The following is a 21,812-nucleotide window of genomic DNA, read 5'->3' as shown; positions in this document are numbered from 1 at the left end:
ATCCTGTGACTAATATCAAGGAGTTGGGGATGGGGAAAAGAAATAGGAGGGTGAAACAAATCTGTACCCTCTTATACTAGTACAATGCCTTACACAGTTAGTTTGTAATAAATGCACATATTTTTTGTTGTAAAATGAAGAACACAGAAGGCATAAGTCAGAAATAGCTTAATTCATAACACATTTATAATTCTTTATTTTCTAGTATGAGGTCATTGGACCATGGATAGTTATTCTGTCACTACTCTATTTAAAAGTTTCATCATTTCCAGAATAAAGTATCCTTATTCTATCATTCAACGCCCATTATAATCAGGTTCCAACATACTCTTCTAGTCTTCTAGCATACTGTCATCTGGATTCAACTGGAATACTCCTTGTTCCACATTCTTTTGCTATCCTCTTTTGTTTCTCTCTTTATTGATGTCAATCTCCACTCCATCTCTTAAGTTCTAGGAAGGCTTCTTTGATTCTTGTCTGCCTGCCAGCTTCTCACCCAAAGGGAAGTGTATATCATAGTACTTTGTTTAGATTTTGTAATGTTTGGGCTAGCTTTCTGGAGGTCCTCGGGATCAGCCCAAATCCTTGGTCTTAGTGGAGAAGTAATGAAAGCAAGACAGCCACCACGAAGCTGGTCAAAGATGGAATGTCTCTTTTCCAGTCCTTCTCAGCCCTTATATATCCTATTAAAATTACATCATTACTGAATATATGTGAATTAGAGAACCATTACATCACCATGCTAAGTATATATATATATGTGAACTAGAGAACCATCATCTCATCAATTCCACTGAGTTAACACCTTGTTGTAAGTATTCTTGTTTTAAGTATACTTCTCCAGAGTTCTGGCCCTCTACAAGATTTCTTTTTTGCAATGGTTCTACCTTTCGTTATAATTACTCATGTCCTGTATTTCCACTATTAGAATCTACATTCCTCAGAGATGTATATTATGGTCTTACATCACATTTGTGTCTGTTGTACAAGTACTCAGCTACTGTTTATCTATTAAGTGCTTGACTAAAATGGCAGAACAAATTTATACACTAGACTGGATTTTGGCCATAGGGTAGATATCCAATATTCTATAAAGCAATAAATATGTAGAATTCTGACATGATTTGTGAGTAAACAACTATAATCTTAAATGGAATTTTAACTCCTTTCAGTTACAGGATTACATATGTGGACTAATATGATTTTCCTATAAGGAGAATATCAGTCAATCCTGCTAAAGGGTTTGCAGTGCTTTTGTATACTAATAAGCATATTTTACTAGAATTTTTTGGATCATCTTATATTTTATTTCTCCTTCTTAGCTTATAATCAAGCCTCAAATTCTTCAACTCTCAATTAAACAAGGATTATGCAATTCCTGAATTATGACCCTCTTCCCCATCTTTTCCCATATTTTTCTGTTTGAGTGGAAAAAAACAGAAAAGGAGATAAGCAGCCAACATTTTTGAATAGCTATGATAAAAGCCTTTAAGGGGAGATATATGAAGCTGGTGGCTAGAGACAGTTTGGAAATCCTTTGTAGGTTTTGTTTTTTGCCATGTTACAATTGTTTCCTATCACTCACTAGATAAATCCTTCACCCAGAAAGATTTTTGTAAATAACAGTGTAGATGTGGCTTTTCACTAAACTTTGATGATATTTTTGATACAATTAAATTTTCTATTTTCTGCATGGTTAAATATTAAATGCACTTAAAATTTTCCTTTGATGCCAAGTTTATAATGAGCTGCAAGGTTAATGAAAGGTGATCCAAGAATAGGAACCAGAAAAACCTACCAGGAGAGTACATCAAACTCTTCTTTCAAACTACCCTTATTTAAGCTAGATATCTGTGACAACCTAAAGAAAGGTGTTGACTTAAGAGAACTTTGTAGGCACTGAGTTGTTATTTTTACAGACATGACTTAGAAAACTGGCATTTATTCTCTAAGTATGTCAAGTCCCAGCCTATCAAACTCAAACCAACTATGTATGGCCTTTCCTTATTCCCTTTTTAGCAGTGGGGAATGTCAATATAGTCCTGCTCTACTCTGGAAGCAAACACAGACATTATCTGCCAGGACACAATTATCTGCTTTATACCATACCCACTGTAGCTCCCCTGCTGTTTAGAGAGATATTTTAAAGAATCTGTTCTCATAGAACTTATAACAACATTGTACTTATATCTTAAAGGAATAATAACATAGGGATTAACAGCAGCAGGTACTCAATATTTACTCAGTTTTCCATCCTTACATAAAGAGTACAATTTAAACAAATCTTCCAGAGTGGCAATTTGTCATGCCTACTATCTGCCTTTTACTGAATACTAATTGACTGAATTAACATATATAAAACTATCCTTTATCTTATTCATATAATGGCAACAAGAAGATATTTTTCTCTGTATGCATCTGATTTTCAAGCTCCTGTTTGATGGAAATAGTCCAAATTCATCTCACACACAGTTAGTGTTACAGGTAGCAGTACAGCTGTTAGAAGTAGCTGGGTGGTACTGAAAATAGAGCACTAGGCTTGGTGTCCAGAAGATCTAAGACGTTCAAAGCCGATTTCAAATATTTATTAGCTTGGTCACTTTGGGAAGTTACCTCAAACCTGTGTTTCAGTTCCTAATCTGTAAAATGGGGAATCATAAAAATAGCTACCTTGCAGGATTGATGTGAGGATAAAATGAGATATTTGTAAAGTATCTAGCATAATGCCTGGAATATACTAAGTGTTTGATAAATGCTATTCCCTTCTATACTCCTTGTTGTTGCTTCTGCTGCTGCTGTTTGCCCTTTGTTCTCAAAGATGCCCAGACTTCAGGGAGGTGATTCCATGACATGCAAGTGAATTGGATTTAAGTGAGGGATTTGGTTTAACAGTTAACAAAAACAGAGGTTCTTATTCCAAACTTACTGACAGAAATAAAAGTATACATTGATTCTGATATCTTTAGGGAATTTTCAAGAAGTCTGAGCAATAGAGGAAAAAAAAAATCCACTAAAATTTATCATCTACCTGGGTGTACCATATCAATGCAGAGAGGGTACATCCTGAGGGTAACTTAGTTGATTTCTAGAAAAACCTATTATTCTGTCTTATTTCATTGCAAGTAAAGAGAAACTTTTATAATCACAAATGATGTACAGAAGCTCTTCTTCCAAAGAGTCTCAAATATTATCAAAACAGTTCTGAAAATAACTTCATGGAGTCACATTTATATGAGGAAACAGAGTGCAAATGACTATTTAAATCCTTCCCAAGGACACCAGCATGCTGTTCTTCTGATTTTTGGGCTTCTACTTTCCCACCTTTGTTGCTGTCCCCTTCTTATTTAGATTATATCTTACAGAAGCCTCTTTACAAAGTTTTTGCAAGGTATATCAGATATAAAGAAAATTTTTCAAAGCATTAATTGACAATGCTGAGTGCACATACACATGAAAGCTGGAAAAATACCACCAGCAAGCTCATCATGGAATAATTTTTATTTTTCTCAAAAAAATAATGTGAGAATGTAGGAAGTAATTTATAAACCACAACAATGATTTCTAAAGGAAAAAACCAATTACCTCAGGGAGGGAGGAAGAAGTGGGGGAAATTTGCCATTAAAAAAAGAAAAAGATCAAGTAGATACAATATTGCAGGAACACTGGCCTTGTGTCCCAAGAAAATTCTGGGAATTTATGTCAGGAAGTTTGTGAGAAAGAAAAACAAGAACTAATTCAACCCCCTAAGAAAGAAGAGTCAGAATTTAGATGACAAAGGCAAGGGCAGAGAACAGCAAATCAAAGCAGAGTAGATGGTTTTTTTTCTTTTTAGAAGGATAAGAAATGATGGATTTTGACCTACCAATAGGTTTGATTTTGTACCTTTTACATGAATTTTTTGTTCTTTTTACCACTTTTTGAGTCTACTAAATGATTTCTGATTATCTTTTACCCACACATAAAAAAAGATGATTTGACATATGACAAACTAGGTGGGTTAATTTGGGGAATTGTGTGGCGCGTCCTAAGAGGTGCTGAAGGAATGTAATTGAAGAAGTCATCAGAGCATTCAATCTGGCATGAGAGTTTGAAAAAAAAAAAGCCATATGAAAATTTAAGATGTCTTTTACCAAGAGTGAGTTGGTAATATATAAAGTGATGGCATGTGGGGGGAGGAAGGAACAGTTGAAATAGGAGAAAATGCTGATGAAACAGTGGAGTTGTTTTAGAAACATGGAGATAAAGGCAATTCCCATTTGCTGCAGCAGTTCAGATGGAAACAGTAGTGGCCATATTAAGAAGATAATATCTGAGAACGGGACACCCAGATCTAGATACATATACAGACAGAGAGACAGATAGATAGACAGACAGACAGAGAGATAGATAGATAGACAGACAGAGAGATAGATAGACAGAGAGACAGATAGATATACAAAAATACTCAAAGGTTAGACAATAAGAAAGAGGATCTATAGTTGTTATTAAAAGAGAAAATTTGCTCTAAAATGTATCATTTAGCTGGCAAAGCTTGATTATATAAAAACAGATTAGATAAAAGGGGGTGAAGTTGAATGAAACTGTATATTAAGAAGATAATCTGTTTAATGGTGGGGAAGGAAGAACATGGGAGAGGGCATTTGGATGAAAATTTGTACTATATACTCCCTGAAGAGAAAAAGTAAATAGATGAGAGTCAGAAAAAAGATCATAACAATCTGGCAAAAATACTGAAATAAAGCTGTGTTGGGAGATTTCGAATACCTAGCCATCACAGAGAGATCTAATCTCTGTCAAAAAGAAGTTGATAGTTTTTTGACTCACTTTAATGATTAATTGCATCATTCAAAATGTGAAGAAACCAAACAAGGAAAATCTATTCTGTATAATATGATTCTTGCTAATAGAAAATAATTATTTATTGGAGTGAGAATGATGGGAGCCTGTATATACACGAACATATAAATGTATATGTATACACACATTTCTGTATACACACACACACACACACGAACACACAGACATTTATGTATACATAAAGATATCTATCCTTCAATCTAACTAAAGGAGATTGAGATATTTACAGAAAATGGAAGCAGGGACAGGAAATATAGGTCTAATATATGAGCCTGTAAAAAATGTAAAGAGTGGGGGGCAGCTAGGTGGTTCAGTGCTTCAAGCACCAGCTTTGAAGTCAGGAGGACATCTCAGAGATGTATATTATGGTCTTATTTGAGTTCAAATCTAGCCTCAGACACTAAACACATCCTAGTTGTGTGACTCTGGGCAAATCACTTAACCCCAATTGCCTCAGCAAAAAAAAAAAAAAATGTTGAATGCTAAAAGTCAGAAGGAGCTGAAGATGAAGAAGAAAGCTAACAGCAATAAGAAGATTTTGTTTTAGCTCTAGATGGGAAAAGAGAAAGTTATAAGGAGGAATAGAACTATTTCTTGGGGTCAACTGGATAATGATAAAGTGACAGTAGAAAGAATTTTTATTTTGCTTCTTTCTTCTCTAAGGGGAAATGACCTTCTCATTATAAACAGAACAAAAATTGCCACAGGATTGGTGACTGGCCAATGTTCTCCAGATTAAAAAAACAAACAAATAAAGTGAAATAGGTCTGCCAACTGTGATTCCCAGGTAAATTCTGGAATGGATTACTAAAGAGATGGATAGAGAAGAAAAAAAAAAGGAGTTATGATTACAGGAAACTAAATAGTACATGAGAAAGGATATAGAGTCAGATGGCCTTTGCCATTTACTGAGTGATCTTGGTTAAGTTATAACCTCTTTGGACCTCAGTTTCTTTATCTGCAAAATGAAGTCATAGGACTGAATTGAGACTTTTCTAGCTCTAAATCTATGAAATCTTTGCTTCAAAGAGTCAGACTAAATTCATCAAGAATGGGCCTAACAAACTATTTTTGTTTTCTTTTTTTGAAAGGAATCCTTAACTCATACATAAGGCAATAGTATAGACAGAATTTACTTATATTTTAGTAAAGCATCTGATAAAATATCTCATACTGTTATTGTAGAAGAGATGAAGAGCTGTGGACTAGATAGCAATAAAATTAGATGGATTAAGATCTGGTTGAATGGTCAGACTCAAATAGTAGAGATTTATAATTCAAAGTCAACTTGGCAGGGTTTCTCAAATAAAGTGCCAAATATCTGGGCTAGGCTCTGTGTTCATTAATATTTTTAGCAAGGACTTGGATAGAGGTCAAATTTGTAGATGATACAAAACTGGAAGGGACAATGGAAGACAAAGGGTTGGAATCCAAAGAGATAATGACAAGCTGGGCTGAATCTAACAAGATAAAGTTCAATAGGGATAAATGAAAAGTCTTATACTTGGGTTCAAAAAAATCAACTTTTTTATTATAAGAAGGGGGATACATTATTAAACAGCCGTTTGGAAATGTTCCAGAAATTGTGGTGGGGTACAAGTTCAGTATCAGTCATCATGATAGGGTAGCCAAGAAGCCAATACTACACTACAGGAAGCATAAATGAAAGGAACAAGAAGAAAACAGTCCCTCTGTATTCTGCCCTGGTCAGAACAAATCTGAAATACTGTGTTTAGTTCTGGGCACTATAGAAGTAAGAGGTCTAATGAATTTTACAGCATTAAAGGAATGTAACCAGAATGGTAGAAATCAAATCAATTATTATTCTGCTTGACTTATCGGAGGTTTTAAGTTCAAGCCATATGAGACTCTATTGAAAGAGTAGGGTGTATTTAGTCTGGGGAATAGAAGATTACTGGATTATATTCACTACCTTCAAAGAATCCCTGATTTTTATTTCTCTTGTCTGCCAGTAACTTTCTAGGTAAATTCAAACGATGCTCACTACATAGTTATTTTTCTGATCCATAAAAATGAAAATAATGGGGCTACAATTCAAATTCAATCCAATGAAATTTAATAAGCATTTTTTACTATGCAAAGTGCTCTGGGAAGTACAAAGAAAATAAAATTGTTTGCAATCAAGAGATGACATACAAATAACTCCAGAGTTAATACATTAACATCCTAATCTTTCCAATACCAGAACATTATTTTTGTGCTCTATTCTTCCAAATGATAAGCTCTCCTTTAGTACCTTATCTCAGTGGATATTATAAGGTTCAAATGAGCTAATGTATGTAATGCATTTGGCAAAGCTTTGTTTCATGCATCTGAGCTATCATCATCATTATTATTATTCTCCCCTCTTTTGTACATGAAGTTTGACTTTATATCACAAACTCTCAATAAGAGCTTGTTTCTAGGTAGCAGCGAACAAGAACTGACAGCTGTTAAAGAATGGGGCCAAATGGTCTAAATATAACTTCATGCTTCAGCTTGAAGCTTCAAGCACCAAGTAGTGACTCACACTATGCTTTGCTGTTGTATTAAATTCAACATGCTCTTAATTTCAGAATTTAAAAAAATTTCTTTCATTTGATCACTCCCTATTTTTTCAAAATACCAGGTCTCTGAAAACAACTGTATTTCTTTATCCATGGCATTTACGCTTATAGTTTTAAAGATAAATACATTTTTTTCTAGGCATGTAATTAAAAATGTTAACATTTTCTTCCAGAAATCCATCCAGTCAGCTGAATTTTCCTGAAAATCAGCTAGGTATTTTCTTGAAAGCCCAAAGTATAAAATGTCACAGTTTTGGGGGGAGTCTTCAACAGAACAGAACCATAGTGCTCCACTGATACTTTGGAAAAGAACTTCTATAAAAAGGATTAATCATGACACTAGTTGCCACTTTTCTCCTGCTGCCAGCACCAAAGAAACAGAAGGAAGCATATTCATTATGAATTTCATGGATTTCTTAAAGACAATTCAGAGTGCTACAATTAAGCTTATCACATGAACTAGAGGGTCTGTTTCTAGAATAATGATTATCCATAGGTATTCATCGACAAGATTTTTCCAGTATTAAAAGAAAATCCTCAAATTTGATCACATACATATTCAAAGATAAGAATTACAGAAATGGTATATTTAGTGAGAAGAGGCAATGTCTTTCTATTCAAAGGGTAGTTACAGCAGTAATTCTAGGAACCTCTTTTCCACTTCCATCAAAAGTTAGACAAAAGGAAAAAGATTTACTTTAAAGCAGAGAGGATCTACAGTTTACAAATAAGAACTCTCACTTTGAGAACTGCGAGATACTGGAATGAGTTGACAAATGAGACAAATGAGACAAAAGGACTGAAGTCCTTTCTATAAATTTAACTAAAAATAAGTGTAGATAATCTGGGTGCCATCCTATTCAGGGGTATGAAGACTTCAGTATTTAAATTCATCATGTCTCTCTTCATTGTCACCTATGATATTGTTTCTTCAGAGACAATGTTCCATGTTTTTCAGCCACATAATGGGTTTAATTGAAAGAATATTGGTGTTGAAGAGGGAGACTTGATTCAAATAATCAGATCAGGTTCTTCACTCAATACAAAATAATACAAGCTAATATTATATAGTATTTTAAAGTTTGCAAGCATTTTACATAGTATGTGATCTCATCTGATCATCGCATTAACCTTGTGACGGATATGCTATTTTTATCTTCATTTTACAGATGAGGAAACTGAGGTTGAGAGAGATTCAGTGACATGCTCAAACTCAGAGAGATAGGATTCCAAAGTCATTTTCCAAACACTAAGTCCAACATTCTAACCACTACATCACCAGACTGCCCTAGCTCTGAACATTTGTGGGGCATCTGGAATTTAGCTAGCTATATGTCTCTTCATCTTTCTGTAGCAAGCCAAAGATATGAGGGACTCAGGGAAGGCTATGAGGTACAGAATGCATACACTTTGCATCATTTTTGTATCTAGCAAACATACCCATTAAATTAGTTTGTAGGTAGACTATCCAAAAAATATAACAGTTTGTGAGTTAATGTGAGACTTTTTTTTTTATACATTCTCTGAAATTCTTAAACCTGAATTGCATAGACTAGATCTGTGGTAACAAAATGAAACATAAATAGATCCCTAGAAGCCACATATTGACTTAGAAAACTAATTAACATTATTATGTTGATTTGCATTTTTATATTGCTAAACATTTCCTATTACATTTGATTTTGGTTCTGATTCCACTTTGGAGTTCTGAAGCCCAAGGATCTTGAGTTTGATACCTCTGAACTAGATAAACTTTTAAAAAATCTTTTCTAGGGGCAGCTAGGTGGCACAGTGGATAGCGCACCAGCTCTGAAGTCAACAGGACCTGAGTTCAAATGTATCCTCAGACACGTAACACTTCCTAGCTGTGTGACCCTGGTTAAGTCACTTGATCCCAATTGCCTCAGAAAAAAATAAATAAATCTTTTCTAACCCTAACGGGGCCATATGTGATAAGAAAACAGGTAATTACATTGTTTCTTAAAGGTAGGTAACATACTTAATACTTCTGTGTTCCTTATAGTACCTAGAACAGTGACACACACATATGAATTTAATATGTATTTGTTGATTGAATAAATTAGTATAATAGTCTAAAAAGTTAAATTCTGGTATAATAATTTCTTTCATTAAATTTGACTACATTAATTAAATGGACTACATTTTTATAATGTTTAAAAATGGTACTGTGAATGGCTAACATTGCTATTATTATTATTATTAATCACAATATTACTGGGAGATTTGGAAAGGAGATCACAGGGTTCTGTTAATTACACAAAGCCAGATTCTGGGTTACTGGACTCAGGAACTGATAATCAAATGTTCTGTTTGTTCCAGACTTGATAGCATGATTAGGACATATTATCACAGATTTGGTGACCAAGGTTAACCGCACACAAACTGCATCAGTAAATTTCTTTATAGGACAACAAAATACTTCATGGGCTATGACTATTAAATTTTGTAATGACTCATAGCACATCCCCAACTTATCCACTTTGAATGTTCCCAGACCATGAATGTTGCATAAATATGCTTTCCTGAAAGTTAGTTCTTATCACTTGGCTCAGATCCCACTCTATGCCTTATAAGGAATGACTGAAAACACTAGGGATGTTTAACTTGAAGACAGTGCCATGGTAGAAGCCATGGTAGCTTTCAGTATTATATTTCAGACCCTAATATGTCAGTCTATTTAACAAGATGACAGAATAATAATGTGTCAAAGTATGGCAGCAAATCCACTACGCAAGTCATCATGGGTATTTAAATTTACTTTGTCTCCCTTCATTGTCCTCTAAGCTAGTTGCAATTTTGATTCTTCAACGATCAGAGTATTCCATGCTTTATGGACATAAAATAGGGAGAATATTGGTGTTGAAAAAGGGAAATTTTAAATCAGCTAGCAGTTTTGGATGATTAAAATATTAATCTGATATAAGCAGTCGCTATTCAGAAGATTGAGACCCAAGGGTAGTTCCTTCACGACATGGGCTCTAATGTAAATAGTGAAGTAAATGATTAGGAGGTTGTAGAGAAAATACTAGAGAAAAAGGAGAGAAATCAGAACCAAAATAGGTGAGCATTCGGAACTGATGAAGCAGAACATAGAGAATACACGAAAGGTGAGACCAATTTATTAGCTCTCTTTCCTTTATGACTAGAAGGATATAGGGCTGCTTTGAGCTAGTCTGAGAATCAGCTAAGAGGAAAGGCAGGTGCTCAATTCCCCTCAATCCCACATCTGTAAACACTTCATGGGGCTAATGGAAGCTTCAAGAATATAGCCACCTCTGACTTTCTTGTGTTTACTCTTTCCTAAAATTATTCTGAATTAATTCAATTATTCTGAAATAGATGGGTGCAGATAGTGATCTTACTCATACAGGAGATCCAGAAGTTTCATCAGAGGTTCCAATGGCAAAAGTCAGTTTCAGAGTGTATTGGAAAGAACATCAACTAGAGGAATCAGCAAGTGACCCAGCAGCAACCTTGAGATGGAAGTGCTCAGACCTTATGGAAATTCCAAGATCCAGAGATACTGTAGGGCAGTATCAAAGGGACTGATCCCAGCAGAAGCTGATCTTGGTATTGGGCCATTGTATCAGAAGAGCTACAGCTGGCATATTTCTGTTCCCATAAAACAGGAAGAGGGAACAGAGATAATCAGCACCAGAGGAGTGCTCTGTCTCAATAGCAGATGATCTATCCAAAAGTTCGTTGAGAACTCTATGAAGGGAAAAAAAGAATTTCCAGGGCCTGTGGGGAAGAGGCTACCTTTTGCATACTAATTCTTTCTAGGTGTGTCTCACTTTTATTGAATTTTGACACACACCACCCCCCTTCCATCCCCATAGGCCAGAACTCTGAATTTGAAACAAGGATTCTCACAAGGTGCTAACTCAGTGGAATTGAGAGAGACAATGGTTATTTAGCATGGTGCTTAACAGTTCTCTAGTTCAGTACATGTACTTAGTACTTACTATAGTTCCAAAAGATTCACACTTATGGTAAGAGACCATATAAGCTCAGACAAACTCAGTCAGAATCAGAACTAGGGAAGACAGAGAAGTGGTGGCAGGCTCTCCTCCTTCGCTTCTCCACTGAAACCAAGATCCAGAAGTCCTCCAGAAAACTAACCGAACCACAAGTGAAGGAGATAGGAATTTGAAGGAGACAATAAAGGATTTGGACTTTAATCCCTGGCTGCTTGTGTGGTGATTACTGAACTGAAACGAAGGCTGCCTCCAGAGATCTCAAGAAAACATCAACAGGGAACATTACATTTTAGAGAGAATATTACACCCTCCCAACCTTGACTATACAAGCAGAAAGTATACCCCTTATTCTGGGGGAAATGTTTTGAATTAATTCGTTTACTTCCTGGTGAATCTCCTTAATAAGCGATAATAGAATCTTGCTGATTGATTAGTAATCTGAAGAATATCAGCAACAGGTTCATGAAAGACAGCATTAAGACTAATCTTATAAAAAATAACCTACAGAATCATGGTATTGAGACAACTAACACTTTATCCACAAATGGGAACATCTATTGTAACCTTCCATTTCCACTTTGCAAAGAAAAATCTTTCATGAATGACACTTATGAATTTTTTGGTATAAACATGTCTTTCTATTTTATGCTTCTTTTGAAACAGATAATGAAGAGATCTTTAAATACAGATATTATCTCAAAGAATTATAAACCATTTCAACATATGGTTAGATTTTTTAATTCTGTTCTTCATTAATGAAAAAATTTGTTGTTTTTCTCTATAATTGGTTTCCTTTGTAATGTATATTATTTTATATATTTAACATTATTCTATTATTGTTCTGTAAGAAATGACCAGCAGGATGAATACAGAGAGAACTGGTGAGACTTACATGAACTGATGCTAAGTGAAATGAGCAGAACCAGGAGATCATTATATACCTCAACAACGATACTGTTTGAGGATGTATTCTGATGGAAGTGGATTTCTTCGACAAAGAGATCTAACTCAGTTTCAATTGATCAAGAATAGACAGAAGCAGCTACACCCAAAGAAAAAAACTGGGAAATGAATAGAAACTGCTTGCATTTTTGTTTTTCTTCCCGGGTTATTTATATCTTCTGAATCCAATTCTCCCTGTGCAGCAAGAGAACTGTTTGGTTCTGCACACATACATTGTATCTAGGATATATTGTAACCTATTTAACATGTATTAGGACTGCTTGCCATCTGGGGGAAGGGATGGAGGGAGGAAGGGGAAAAATCGAAACAGAAGTGAGTGCAAAGGATAATGTTGTAAAAAATTACCCTGGCATGGGTTCTGTCAATAAAAAGTTATTTAAAAAAAATAAATTTAATTTAATTTAATTTAAAAAAAGGAAAAAACATTATTCTGAGAAGTTGATAGGTATTTTGATGTCACTAAAGATTAAGAACCCCTTGTACTTAATAAACGTAGGGCCATACCCTCTCTTTAAGACTTAATTTATAATTTTGAGGCATATGATACCTTAAATATATTTTAAAAAGATCTTCCCCACTACTGTCTTTTGGAATTTGAATTCTTCATCCTGAGTTTAATTATCTTAATTCAGAACATTTAAACCTTTCATGAGACCAGAAAACAAGTTCAAGTAAGAAGGGAAAATGAGTTGCAGAATTGTTGAAAAACTACTTTGACAAATGCAATGGAAAGAGTGCTATGTAAGATACTACTGAGTTGTACTAACCAAGACACAGCTACACAGAGAAGAAAAAGAAAGAAAAGCTACAAGCAGAAAAAACATTTTGAGTGCTTGGAAACCTGTAAGCAAACCTGAGCCAACTACTGCTACTTTTTTTTAGCCAAGGAAAAGATATTTTAGAGTAGGAAAATAACCTTTATCTATAACTCTTGGATGATCTTTTAATCCCTTTGGGTCAAATATGAAACTTCCAAAAAAAAAAAAAGAACCCTAAAGAGTTACTATTAAGAAATAGAGAAAGACTACATGTGAAAGATTCATTAAGCTTGTCAAATTAGTCAAATGATGTTGAAAAGAATAAAACTTACAGCTTTTAAGATTCCTGTGGCATCCTCATGGAGCCATGTAGGATAAACAACTTCATCATTCAATATGGCTTCAAAAAGATCATCTTCATTTTCAGCTTCGAAGGGAGCATGGCCACACAGCATCTCATAGAGCAGCACTCCCATTGCCCACCAATCCACAGCAGGACCATAGAGCATTTCCTGGAGAATCTGGAGACCAAATGAAGTGATGTAATTAAGGTAGGTTTTAAATTTTTAATTAATGAGTAAATTTTAAATTCAGAAGAGATCATCAAACTACTGCCCCTTCACCCCGCCCCCCCCCCCCACTCAAAGTAATACTTTCCATACTAGGTCTCTAAAAATAATCACTATCACCTCCCCAAATTTACCTATTGACTCATTTACCTTTGAACTCTGAGGCTGAGATGTTCTAATCAGCAAGTGACACCAGCTCACCACATATAAACATCCTGGGTATCTTAAATTTATAGATAGCAGCAAGACATATAGTTATCTCCCATATCTCCCCTTTTTATTTTGCTCTTGACAAGAGCATGGCAATTGACTGCCCTATGGATTTATTTACTGTCCCTAAGACTCCATAGACTGAAACCTTTTCCCCTAGATACCACTCCCTTACATGTACTATCTCCTCTTATAAGAATAAAACTCTGTGGCCTGAAGGACAATCCCATTTTTCTATGTGTATCACCAGTGCTTATCACAATATTATATATAAGGCTTTTATTCATTTATTCATTCACTTGTCTATTCATCTATCTATCTAACCAATCAGTCCAATTCCTAAGACCATTGAAGATCACTTCTGCAGTTGGTGGCAGACCAGAACTAGATCTCAGGTTACCTGGTTATCTGTCCAGTTTTCTATATTTAAATTAGGAAACATCACATTAAAATGAACTAGTTTCTTATGTGTTCCCACTAAAGCTCTCCTGTTAAATATTTCCCTGTGGATGCCTCAGAAGAATCTGCTCATGCAATCCTAATCAAATATTTATAGACTCAAGTCAGCTATTTGACATAAAGGCCACCAGATATAAACACAAAAGGCTTTTCAAAAATGTCAATACAAAGAAGAGCAGCCAGGTAATGACTCAGACTGAGGCCCTGCCCAGTGGCTCTCTTGTCTCATCATTATACAGTGAACAAACTTACCTTTAAGGTCCAGACCTTTTTCTCACATTCTTTGTCTTTGTTTAAAGGCTTTTTAAAGGTTACCAATTGTCCAGTACAAGGAAACACAGAACATAAAAGATAGTACAATTATTTGGGGAATATATATTAAAAAAAGGCAGTCAGGGATGACAGGAATAGGCCAGGTTCTCTTGGACAACAAGCAGAATTAGGTGCTCCAAATTAGACAAGTCTGTGGGGATTTTTATAGGGCTCTTATCTTAGTTGAACAGTTGAAAGCATTGATGGGAGGGAGCAAGGAACATGAACGTAAGGAATGATGATAATTGAAGCTAGACAAAAGAGTTGGAGGAGGAGGGGAAATGCAGAAAAGACTACTGGTAGATGCTTGCTATTCAAACTTCTTTCCAAAGGTTTATAGCTCTTATTGCTGGTTTTATTTTGACAGAATGACTTAAGTTTAGGGCTTCTTCATTCAATGGGATGGGAAGGCTACTGAGGTTATTACACCCTCACAGAGTCCTGGCTTTCAAATAATGACTGTCTCTCTGGAAGGGAGGATCACCTAGGGGCTCTTATGTAACAACTACCATGATCTGAACTGGGTGAGAAATTGTAATTGAATGAACTTCAAAGAAAGAGAAGCTGCTGAGTCATGGCAGTAAAAGGGAGAATCTGGAAGCAGGAGTAGGGAGCAAACCATGCTCCCCAAATTTCCTACCCAATTCAGATCAGGGTTTTGTTGTTTATTTAACAGCCCCTGGGTTATTTTCCATCTTTTATCCAAAAATTTAGTACCTAGGCTCACTGTCTTCCACTGCACCTTAACTCTTCTCCTGACTCAATATTTTTGTTATTGTTGTTGTGTCATGTCCAACTCTTCAGAGATCCCATTTGGAGTTTTCTTGGCAAAGATTCTTGAGTGGTTTCCTTTTCTAGCTCATTTACAGATGAGCAAACTGAGCCAAAGAAGTTCATATAGCTAGGAGGTGTCTGAGGCTGGATTTGAACTCAGGTCTTCTTGACTCCAGCCCTGGTGTTCTATCCACCATGCCACCAAGTTTTTTTACTTCACCATCTTTGTACTTCAATATGCATATGGATGATTCCTTAAACTCCCTAATTTTTCAATTCATTAGTCTTTCTTAAATCCCATTACCTACTCCCCACACACCTCGATGGTCACATTCTATAGCTTCCCATTACCCATAATTGATTAGTGACCTAAGTTAGTGATATCAAAAAAAGAAACAGATCCTTTTGCACTTAATTATTTTTCAGATCACCTCTGCTCTAGGAAACTTTAAGATGATAAGTTGCAGGGAAATTATTGATCTTTATTGGTAGAAGGAATTTCCTCATCATGGAGTTCTCTCTAACAGTAAAATCACAGTTTCATCTCCTCTCTATATATATCTTTTTTGTCTTTCCAAAAGAATGTAAACCCCTCCCATCAATTGGGGAATGGTTGAACAAATTGTGGCATGTGGTCATGACATAATACTATTATGCTGTAAGAAATGATGAGGGGTATGCTTTTATTTTATTTCATTTATTTATTTATTTATTTTTTGCTGAGGCAATTGGGGTTAAGTGACTTACCCAGGGTCACACAGCTAGGAAATGTTAAGTGTCTGAGACCAAATCTGAACTCAGGTCGTCCTGACTTCAGGGCTGGTGCTCTATCCACTGCACCACCTAGCTGCCCTGACAGTTATGATTTTAGAAAATCTGGGAAGACTTATAAGAACTGATGCAAATTACAAAGAGCACACACAACTCGAAGAACATTGTATACAATAATAAAACTATATTAATGATAATCAAAGCTGTGAAAGACTTAGCTCCTTTGATCCATACAATGATCCACAACCATTCCAAAAGAATCATGAACAAATACTATCCACCTCCAAAGAAGGAACTATGAACTGATACATATTCAAATATTATTTCCTTCTACGTTTTTCTGTCTTTCCTTCCTTCCTTCCTTCCTTCCTTCCTTCCTTCCTTCCTTCCTTCCTTCCTTCTTTCCTTCCCTCTTTTCTTCCTTCTTTCCTTCCCTTTCTTCTTCCCTCTCTTTCTTCATGGCTAACATGGAAATGTCTTGCATGACTTCAATAATGGGTATTCTATGTCTTGCTTTCTACATGAATTGAGGAGAGAGTAGAGGTAGGGAGAGAATTTGTAGATGAAAACAACAAAAAAAAAATTAAAAAAAAGATTTTGAACTCGAAACTAGGAATTGTTTCTTTTTTGGATTTTGTAACCCCAGCAACTAGCACAATACCTAGAATATAGTAGTGCTTAATAAATGTTTGCCAATTGACTGATCACAAGGAAATCCTTTCACTTCTGCTGAAAAATAGTTGGGAGAAGATGAGAAAGAGATAAATAGGAAAGGAAACATAGGAAAGAGGCAAAGAGAGTAAAGGAGAAGACCGTGGTAATGCTATTCCTTTTTTACCTTTCAGGTACCCTATAGCTTTTGCAATGATCTTTTGTTTTCATTTTAGATCAGATTACCATGAAGTCTGCCCTTTCTCTATAGAACTTACTTTAGAGTGTCATTGGTTCAATCCTTACTGGTCCATGTTGCCATCAACCTGAGTTAGTCTGAGGCCTGTGACTTCTAACCACAGAATTATTGCATGTAGTCTCTTGAAACTGTAGCTTGTGAGACTGACTTACCTCTGGGGCAATGTAGTCAGGTGTGCCGCAGAATGTTGCAGTGGTGATGCCTTCACAGATCCCCTCCTTGCACATTCCAAAGTCAGCCAATTTACAATGACCTTCGTGGTCCAACAATACATTATCCAGTTTCAGATCTCTGGAATAAAGAAAGAACAAATAGTGACAAAAGCTGTTGAGTATATTGGGATAGCTTTTGAAAAGAAATGGCAAGGGACCTGTATGTGCCAAAATGTTTGTGGCAGCCCTGTTTGTAGTGGCTAGAAGCTGGAAAATGAAAGGATGTCCATCAATTGGAGAATGGTTGAGTAAATTGTGGTATATGAACATTATGGAATATTATTGTTCTGTAAGGAATGACCAGCAGGATGAATACAGAGAGGACTGGCGAGACTTACATGAACTGATGCTGAGTGAAATGAGCAGAACCAGGAGATCATTATATACCTCAACAATGATACTGTTTGAGGATGTATTCTGATGGAAGTGGACCTCTTCGATAAAGAGAGCCTTAATTGATCAAAGATGGACAGAAGCAGCTACACCCAGAGAAAGAACACTGGAAATGAATATAAACTGCTTGCATTTATGTTTTTCCTCCCGGGTTATTTATACCTTCTGAATCCAATTCTCCCTGTGCAACAAGAAAACTATTTGGTTCTGCACACATATATTTTATCTAGGATATACTGCAACCCATTCAACATGTAAAGGACTCTTGCCATCTCAGGGAAGGGGTGGAGGGAGGGAGGGGTAAAATCGGAACAGAAATGAATGCAAGGGATAATGCTGTAAAAATTACCCTGGCATGCGTTCTATCAATAAAAAATTATTAAAAAAAAAAAAAGAAATGGCACATGACATATCATGAGTCAAGTCAATGGCATTGGCTTATACCAGATAGTGTAAAAGCAGGTAGTGGGGAAGTTACTCCATTTGGATCAAGAATACTTTTGGCTTACACATCTGCATATAGGCTTTTTGCTAGTGCCTTGCTATCAGACTACAAGAAGATATATATTTACAGTAACTATAATGAAAAGGTAATACAGAAATGACCAATTAAAAACAATTGAACTAAATATAAGATAAATGCCATAATTGCAACTTCAGTGTGTAGATTATTATTAATATTTTGACAAAACAAAAGAAAACATTTAAACATTTTATCAAAATAAAATGAAACAAAAATTCCCATGTACTTGTTTCTTTCAAATTTCAAAAAACATAGATTATATACTACCTTTGTTTTTTCTTTTTTTTAAAGGTAAGGAAGGAATATGCAATTCTTAAACTACAAGTTTCACTTTTTATCTCTTTTATATAGCATTAACTCTTTGATGGACACTACAGACTTTAACAATTATTATTTTATTTGATCCTCACAATCACCCTAGGAAGTACATGCTATTATCATCCCCATTTTAAGAAACAAAGGTTAAGTGACTTTCTGAGAGTCAAACAGCTACTACATATCAAAGCAAGAAATTGAACCCAATGACTTTCTGAATCCAAAGCCTCCTTTCTATCTACTATGGCAACTTGACTCAAACTACATTAATCTCTCTTACTTTATTTAGCGATATTCCACCACTTTGGACATAGAGTCCATTTCTAGCTTTTATTATAAATAAAGTCACTGAATTTTTAAGAAGATAGTTCATTTCCCCTTTTAATGATATTTTCAAGTTAAAGGGCAACAGTGTACGATCAACAACTATGATCAGTTTTGTGATCTTAATTTGCCAGGCTGTTGTACAAAATTTTTCACTGATTTATTGTCTCACTAACAATTTAACTAGTACCTCTTGCCTTACTGCCTCATTATGATTTTTTTTTTTAAACATTTTTTTGATCAGTTTAGTGGATATAAAGTAATATTGGAAGATGTTTCAATGTGCTTTTCCTCTAAGTAACTGAATGGTTTTTTATATTTTTATTATATGATATAATATATTTTATAATTTATATAATTTTTCATATATAAGTAAATATAGCATACTAAAAAGTACAATATAAATGGTAGTTGTTATTATTTATCCATTGGTGAATTCTTATTGATCTTACAGTAGATATACTGTTGCAGATTTTGAATGGCAGTACTTTATTTGATATATTTATTCTACATACTTTCCCAATCTGTCTTCTCTGTTTTTATTTTAGAGACATTGTTTTTTGTCCTGCAAAATTCATTTTTTCTTTGCCTCCAACTGATGTAGTTTTCAATATCATGATCATTACATTATTGAGTAATTATCATTTTTATCCTCATAATTAAGGCAAATATAAAGTCTCCTTTCTCCCAATTTTTTATTTTTAAACAAATCTATTTAGATCATTAAACTAGTTTGATTTTACTAAACAATGGCGTATTGCATGAAGTTGGAGATAAATACCTAAATTTACTAAGTTTTTAAAAACTAAGTTATGATTCTTAGAAAAGTTTTTTAAATGACATTATGATAATAACAATTCACATTTAAATATTATTTTATAAATTACAAAGTACTCTCCTTGTATCAACTCTCTGAAATAGGCGATAACAAGAATCATTCCATCTTGTGGATGAGGACATTGAAGTTTATGTTTATGTTATGTGATTAGTTCAAAGTTATACAGTAGACAAATGTAAAGCTGGAACGCTGACACAGGTCTTTTGACTCCAAATTCAATGATCTTTCTGTTATGATTCATTGCCTCTAGCACCTCACCTTGGGCAAATCACAACTTCTAAGGGCCCCAGTAACCACAAATACAAAAAGAGAGGGTTGAACTAGATGACTTCTGAGATCCTTTTCGATCTATGATACTAATTTATCTTATGTCCTTTTATTAGGTCAGTTGTATTGAACTTAGCATTAGGAATTGAGGGTAGTGGGCACCATAGGGCAGCTATGAGTGCCATAGGGCACAAAGTGCTGGGCCTGAAATCGGGAAAATCCATCTTCCTGAGTTCAAATCTAGGCTCAGACACTTATTAATTGGGTGACCCTGAGCAACTCACTTCACCCTATTTGCCTCAGTTTACTCATCTATTAAATGAGCTGAAGAACCATTTCAGTATCTTTGCCAAGCAAACCCCAAATGAGTCATGAAGAGTAGGACATAACTGAAACGACTGAAGCACAAGAAGTCAACTATAAATATCACATCAATTGAGATGCTATATATCAATTGTAGCTCAAATAATTCATCCTGAGTTATGAACAAATGTGATTAATGTGAATATTAGAATATACTCTTATGTAAGGGTTTCAAGCATGCATTCCCATTTATAACATAGCATATTTTTTTGTCTGTGGTTTGGATAAGTGTTTTTAGTAGGATTGGGAATTTCTTTCTAGTGAGAAAAGTCCTTCTACCTATGAAGACTAGAAACTACTCTGAAACTCAGAATTTTAGTTGCCTTACTAACAAAGGACTTTAAATGACTTGCCTAACTGCCACATAGCCAGTGTGTGTAAATGCTAAGATATGATTTATCTGACTCCAAGGTTAATTTTCTCTATACTTCATCAAACTGCTACTATAGGATACTTTTGTTTACCAGTTAAATATTTTATCAGCACATATGCATGCATATAAACATATATATTTTTCTTTATTTTAGTCTTGTGCTTTGTAAGTGACCTCATGGAGAACAATGACCTTCATGGTCACATCTGTGGAGTCTTATGTATTTGACGTATGATAAGCTTATAAAGTCAACTATGGGCAAAAATAATCTCCCTCTTTAGTCCTCTCAACAAACTGTATTGCCCAAAGGCATAGACATTCAAGTGTGGGAAACTCAAAATTGGGACTCCTCTTCAACCTAGAATAACTCCTTAGAATAGGAGTACTTATTCTAAAAGTCTACAAGAACCGCTCAAATGACCTCCTGTGAGAATAAGTGCTAAATTTTCAGTGTAGCCATTTATACTTTGAGAGTGCTACAAATCAAGATTTAATTTATTGTTTTGTTGACTGTCTAGACTTAAGAAAGGATGGAAGAAATGTAAATACAGATTAAAATTAAAAGTGTATCCTGTGTACATATTCCAGAGAACCAATTGCCTGCTGGGCAAGTATTGAATTAAGGAAGAAAGGATAATGCCCCCAACGGAGTTTCCCAGAAAGGCAAAGGTACAAATATCAAGCCATCATGTGAGCTGCTCTGCCCTTACGCGCTTCAAATTGTGTGTTTTGGATGACAATGCACAGAGGAATGGGTTACTGAGAGAGATTGTAGATAAATCCAAATTAGGCGTTAGGGAGCCACCAAATTTCAGAACTGGTCACTGTAAATGTGTTTTCTTGATATGTTATTAAACAAAAGACTTGTGACTGTTTGAATGTGTATTTGCTGAAAAAAAGTAATGAGTTCGGTGACCTTAGAAAGACATGGAGAGACTTGGTGAAATTGATGAAGAAAACATTGTATACAATAACAGCAACATTAAGAATGACTTTGAATGACTAAGTCATTTTGACTATTATAAACACACGTTAAAAATAAAGGATATATGA

General features: G+C 35.0%; 1 protein-coding gene and 1 long non-coding RNA gene across 3 annotated transcripts in view; one reads left to right on the top strand and one right to left on the bottom strand.

Annotated features, from left to right (window-relative positions):
* The window catches only part of LOC127549600 (uncharacterized), a 1,392,683-nt gene that overhangs the window by 44,229 nt on the left and 1,326,642 nt on the right, over window positions 1-21,812 (top strand). The window lies entirely within an intron of this gene.
* PRKCH (protein kinase C eta) overlaps window positions 1-21,812 on the bottom strand; it is a 260,486-nt gene that overhangs the window by 19,346 nt on the left and 219,328 nt on the right. Inside the window, exons 11-12 of the mRNA XM_051977769.1 lie at window positions 17,304-17,442; window positions 13,479-13,667 (exon numbers count right to left, since the gene is read on the bottom strand). Coding sequence (XP_051833729.1) covers window positions 13,479-13,667; window positions 17,304-17,442 — 328 coding nt within the window. The remainder of the gene's footprint in view (window positions 1-13,478; window positions 13,668-17,303; window positions 17,443-21,812) is intronic.

This window comes from Antechinus flavipes, chromosome 2, assembly GCF_016432865.1.
Source record: "Antechinus flavipes isolate AdamAnt ecotype Samford, QLD, Australia chromosome 2, AdamAnt_v2, whole genome shotgun sequence".
Lineage (NCBI taxonomy): Eukaryota > Metazoa > Chordata > Mammalia > Dasyuromorphia > Dasyuridae > Antechinus > Antechinus flavipes.
The sequence above is the reverse complement of the archived record's forward strand: the minus strand, read 5'-3'. Positions and strand labels throughout refer to the sequence as shown.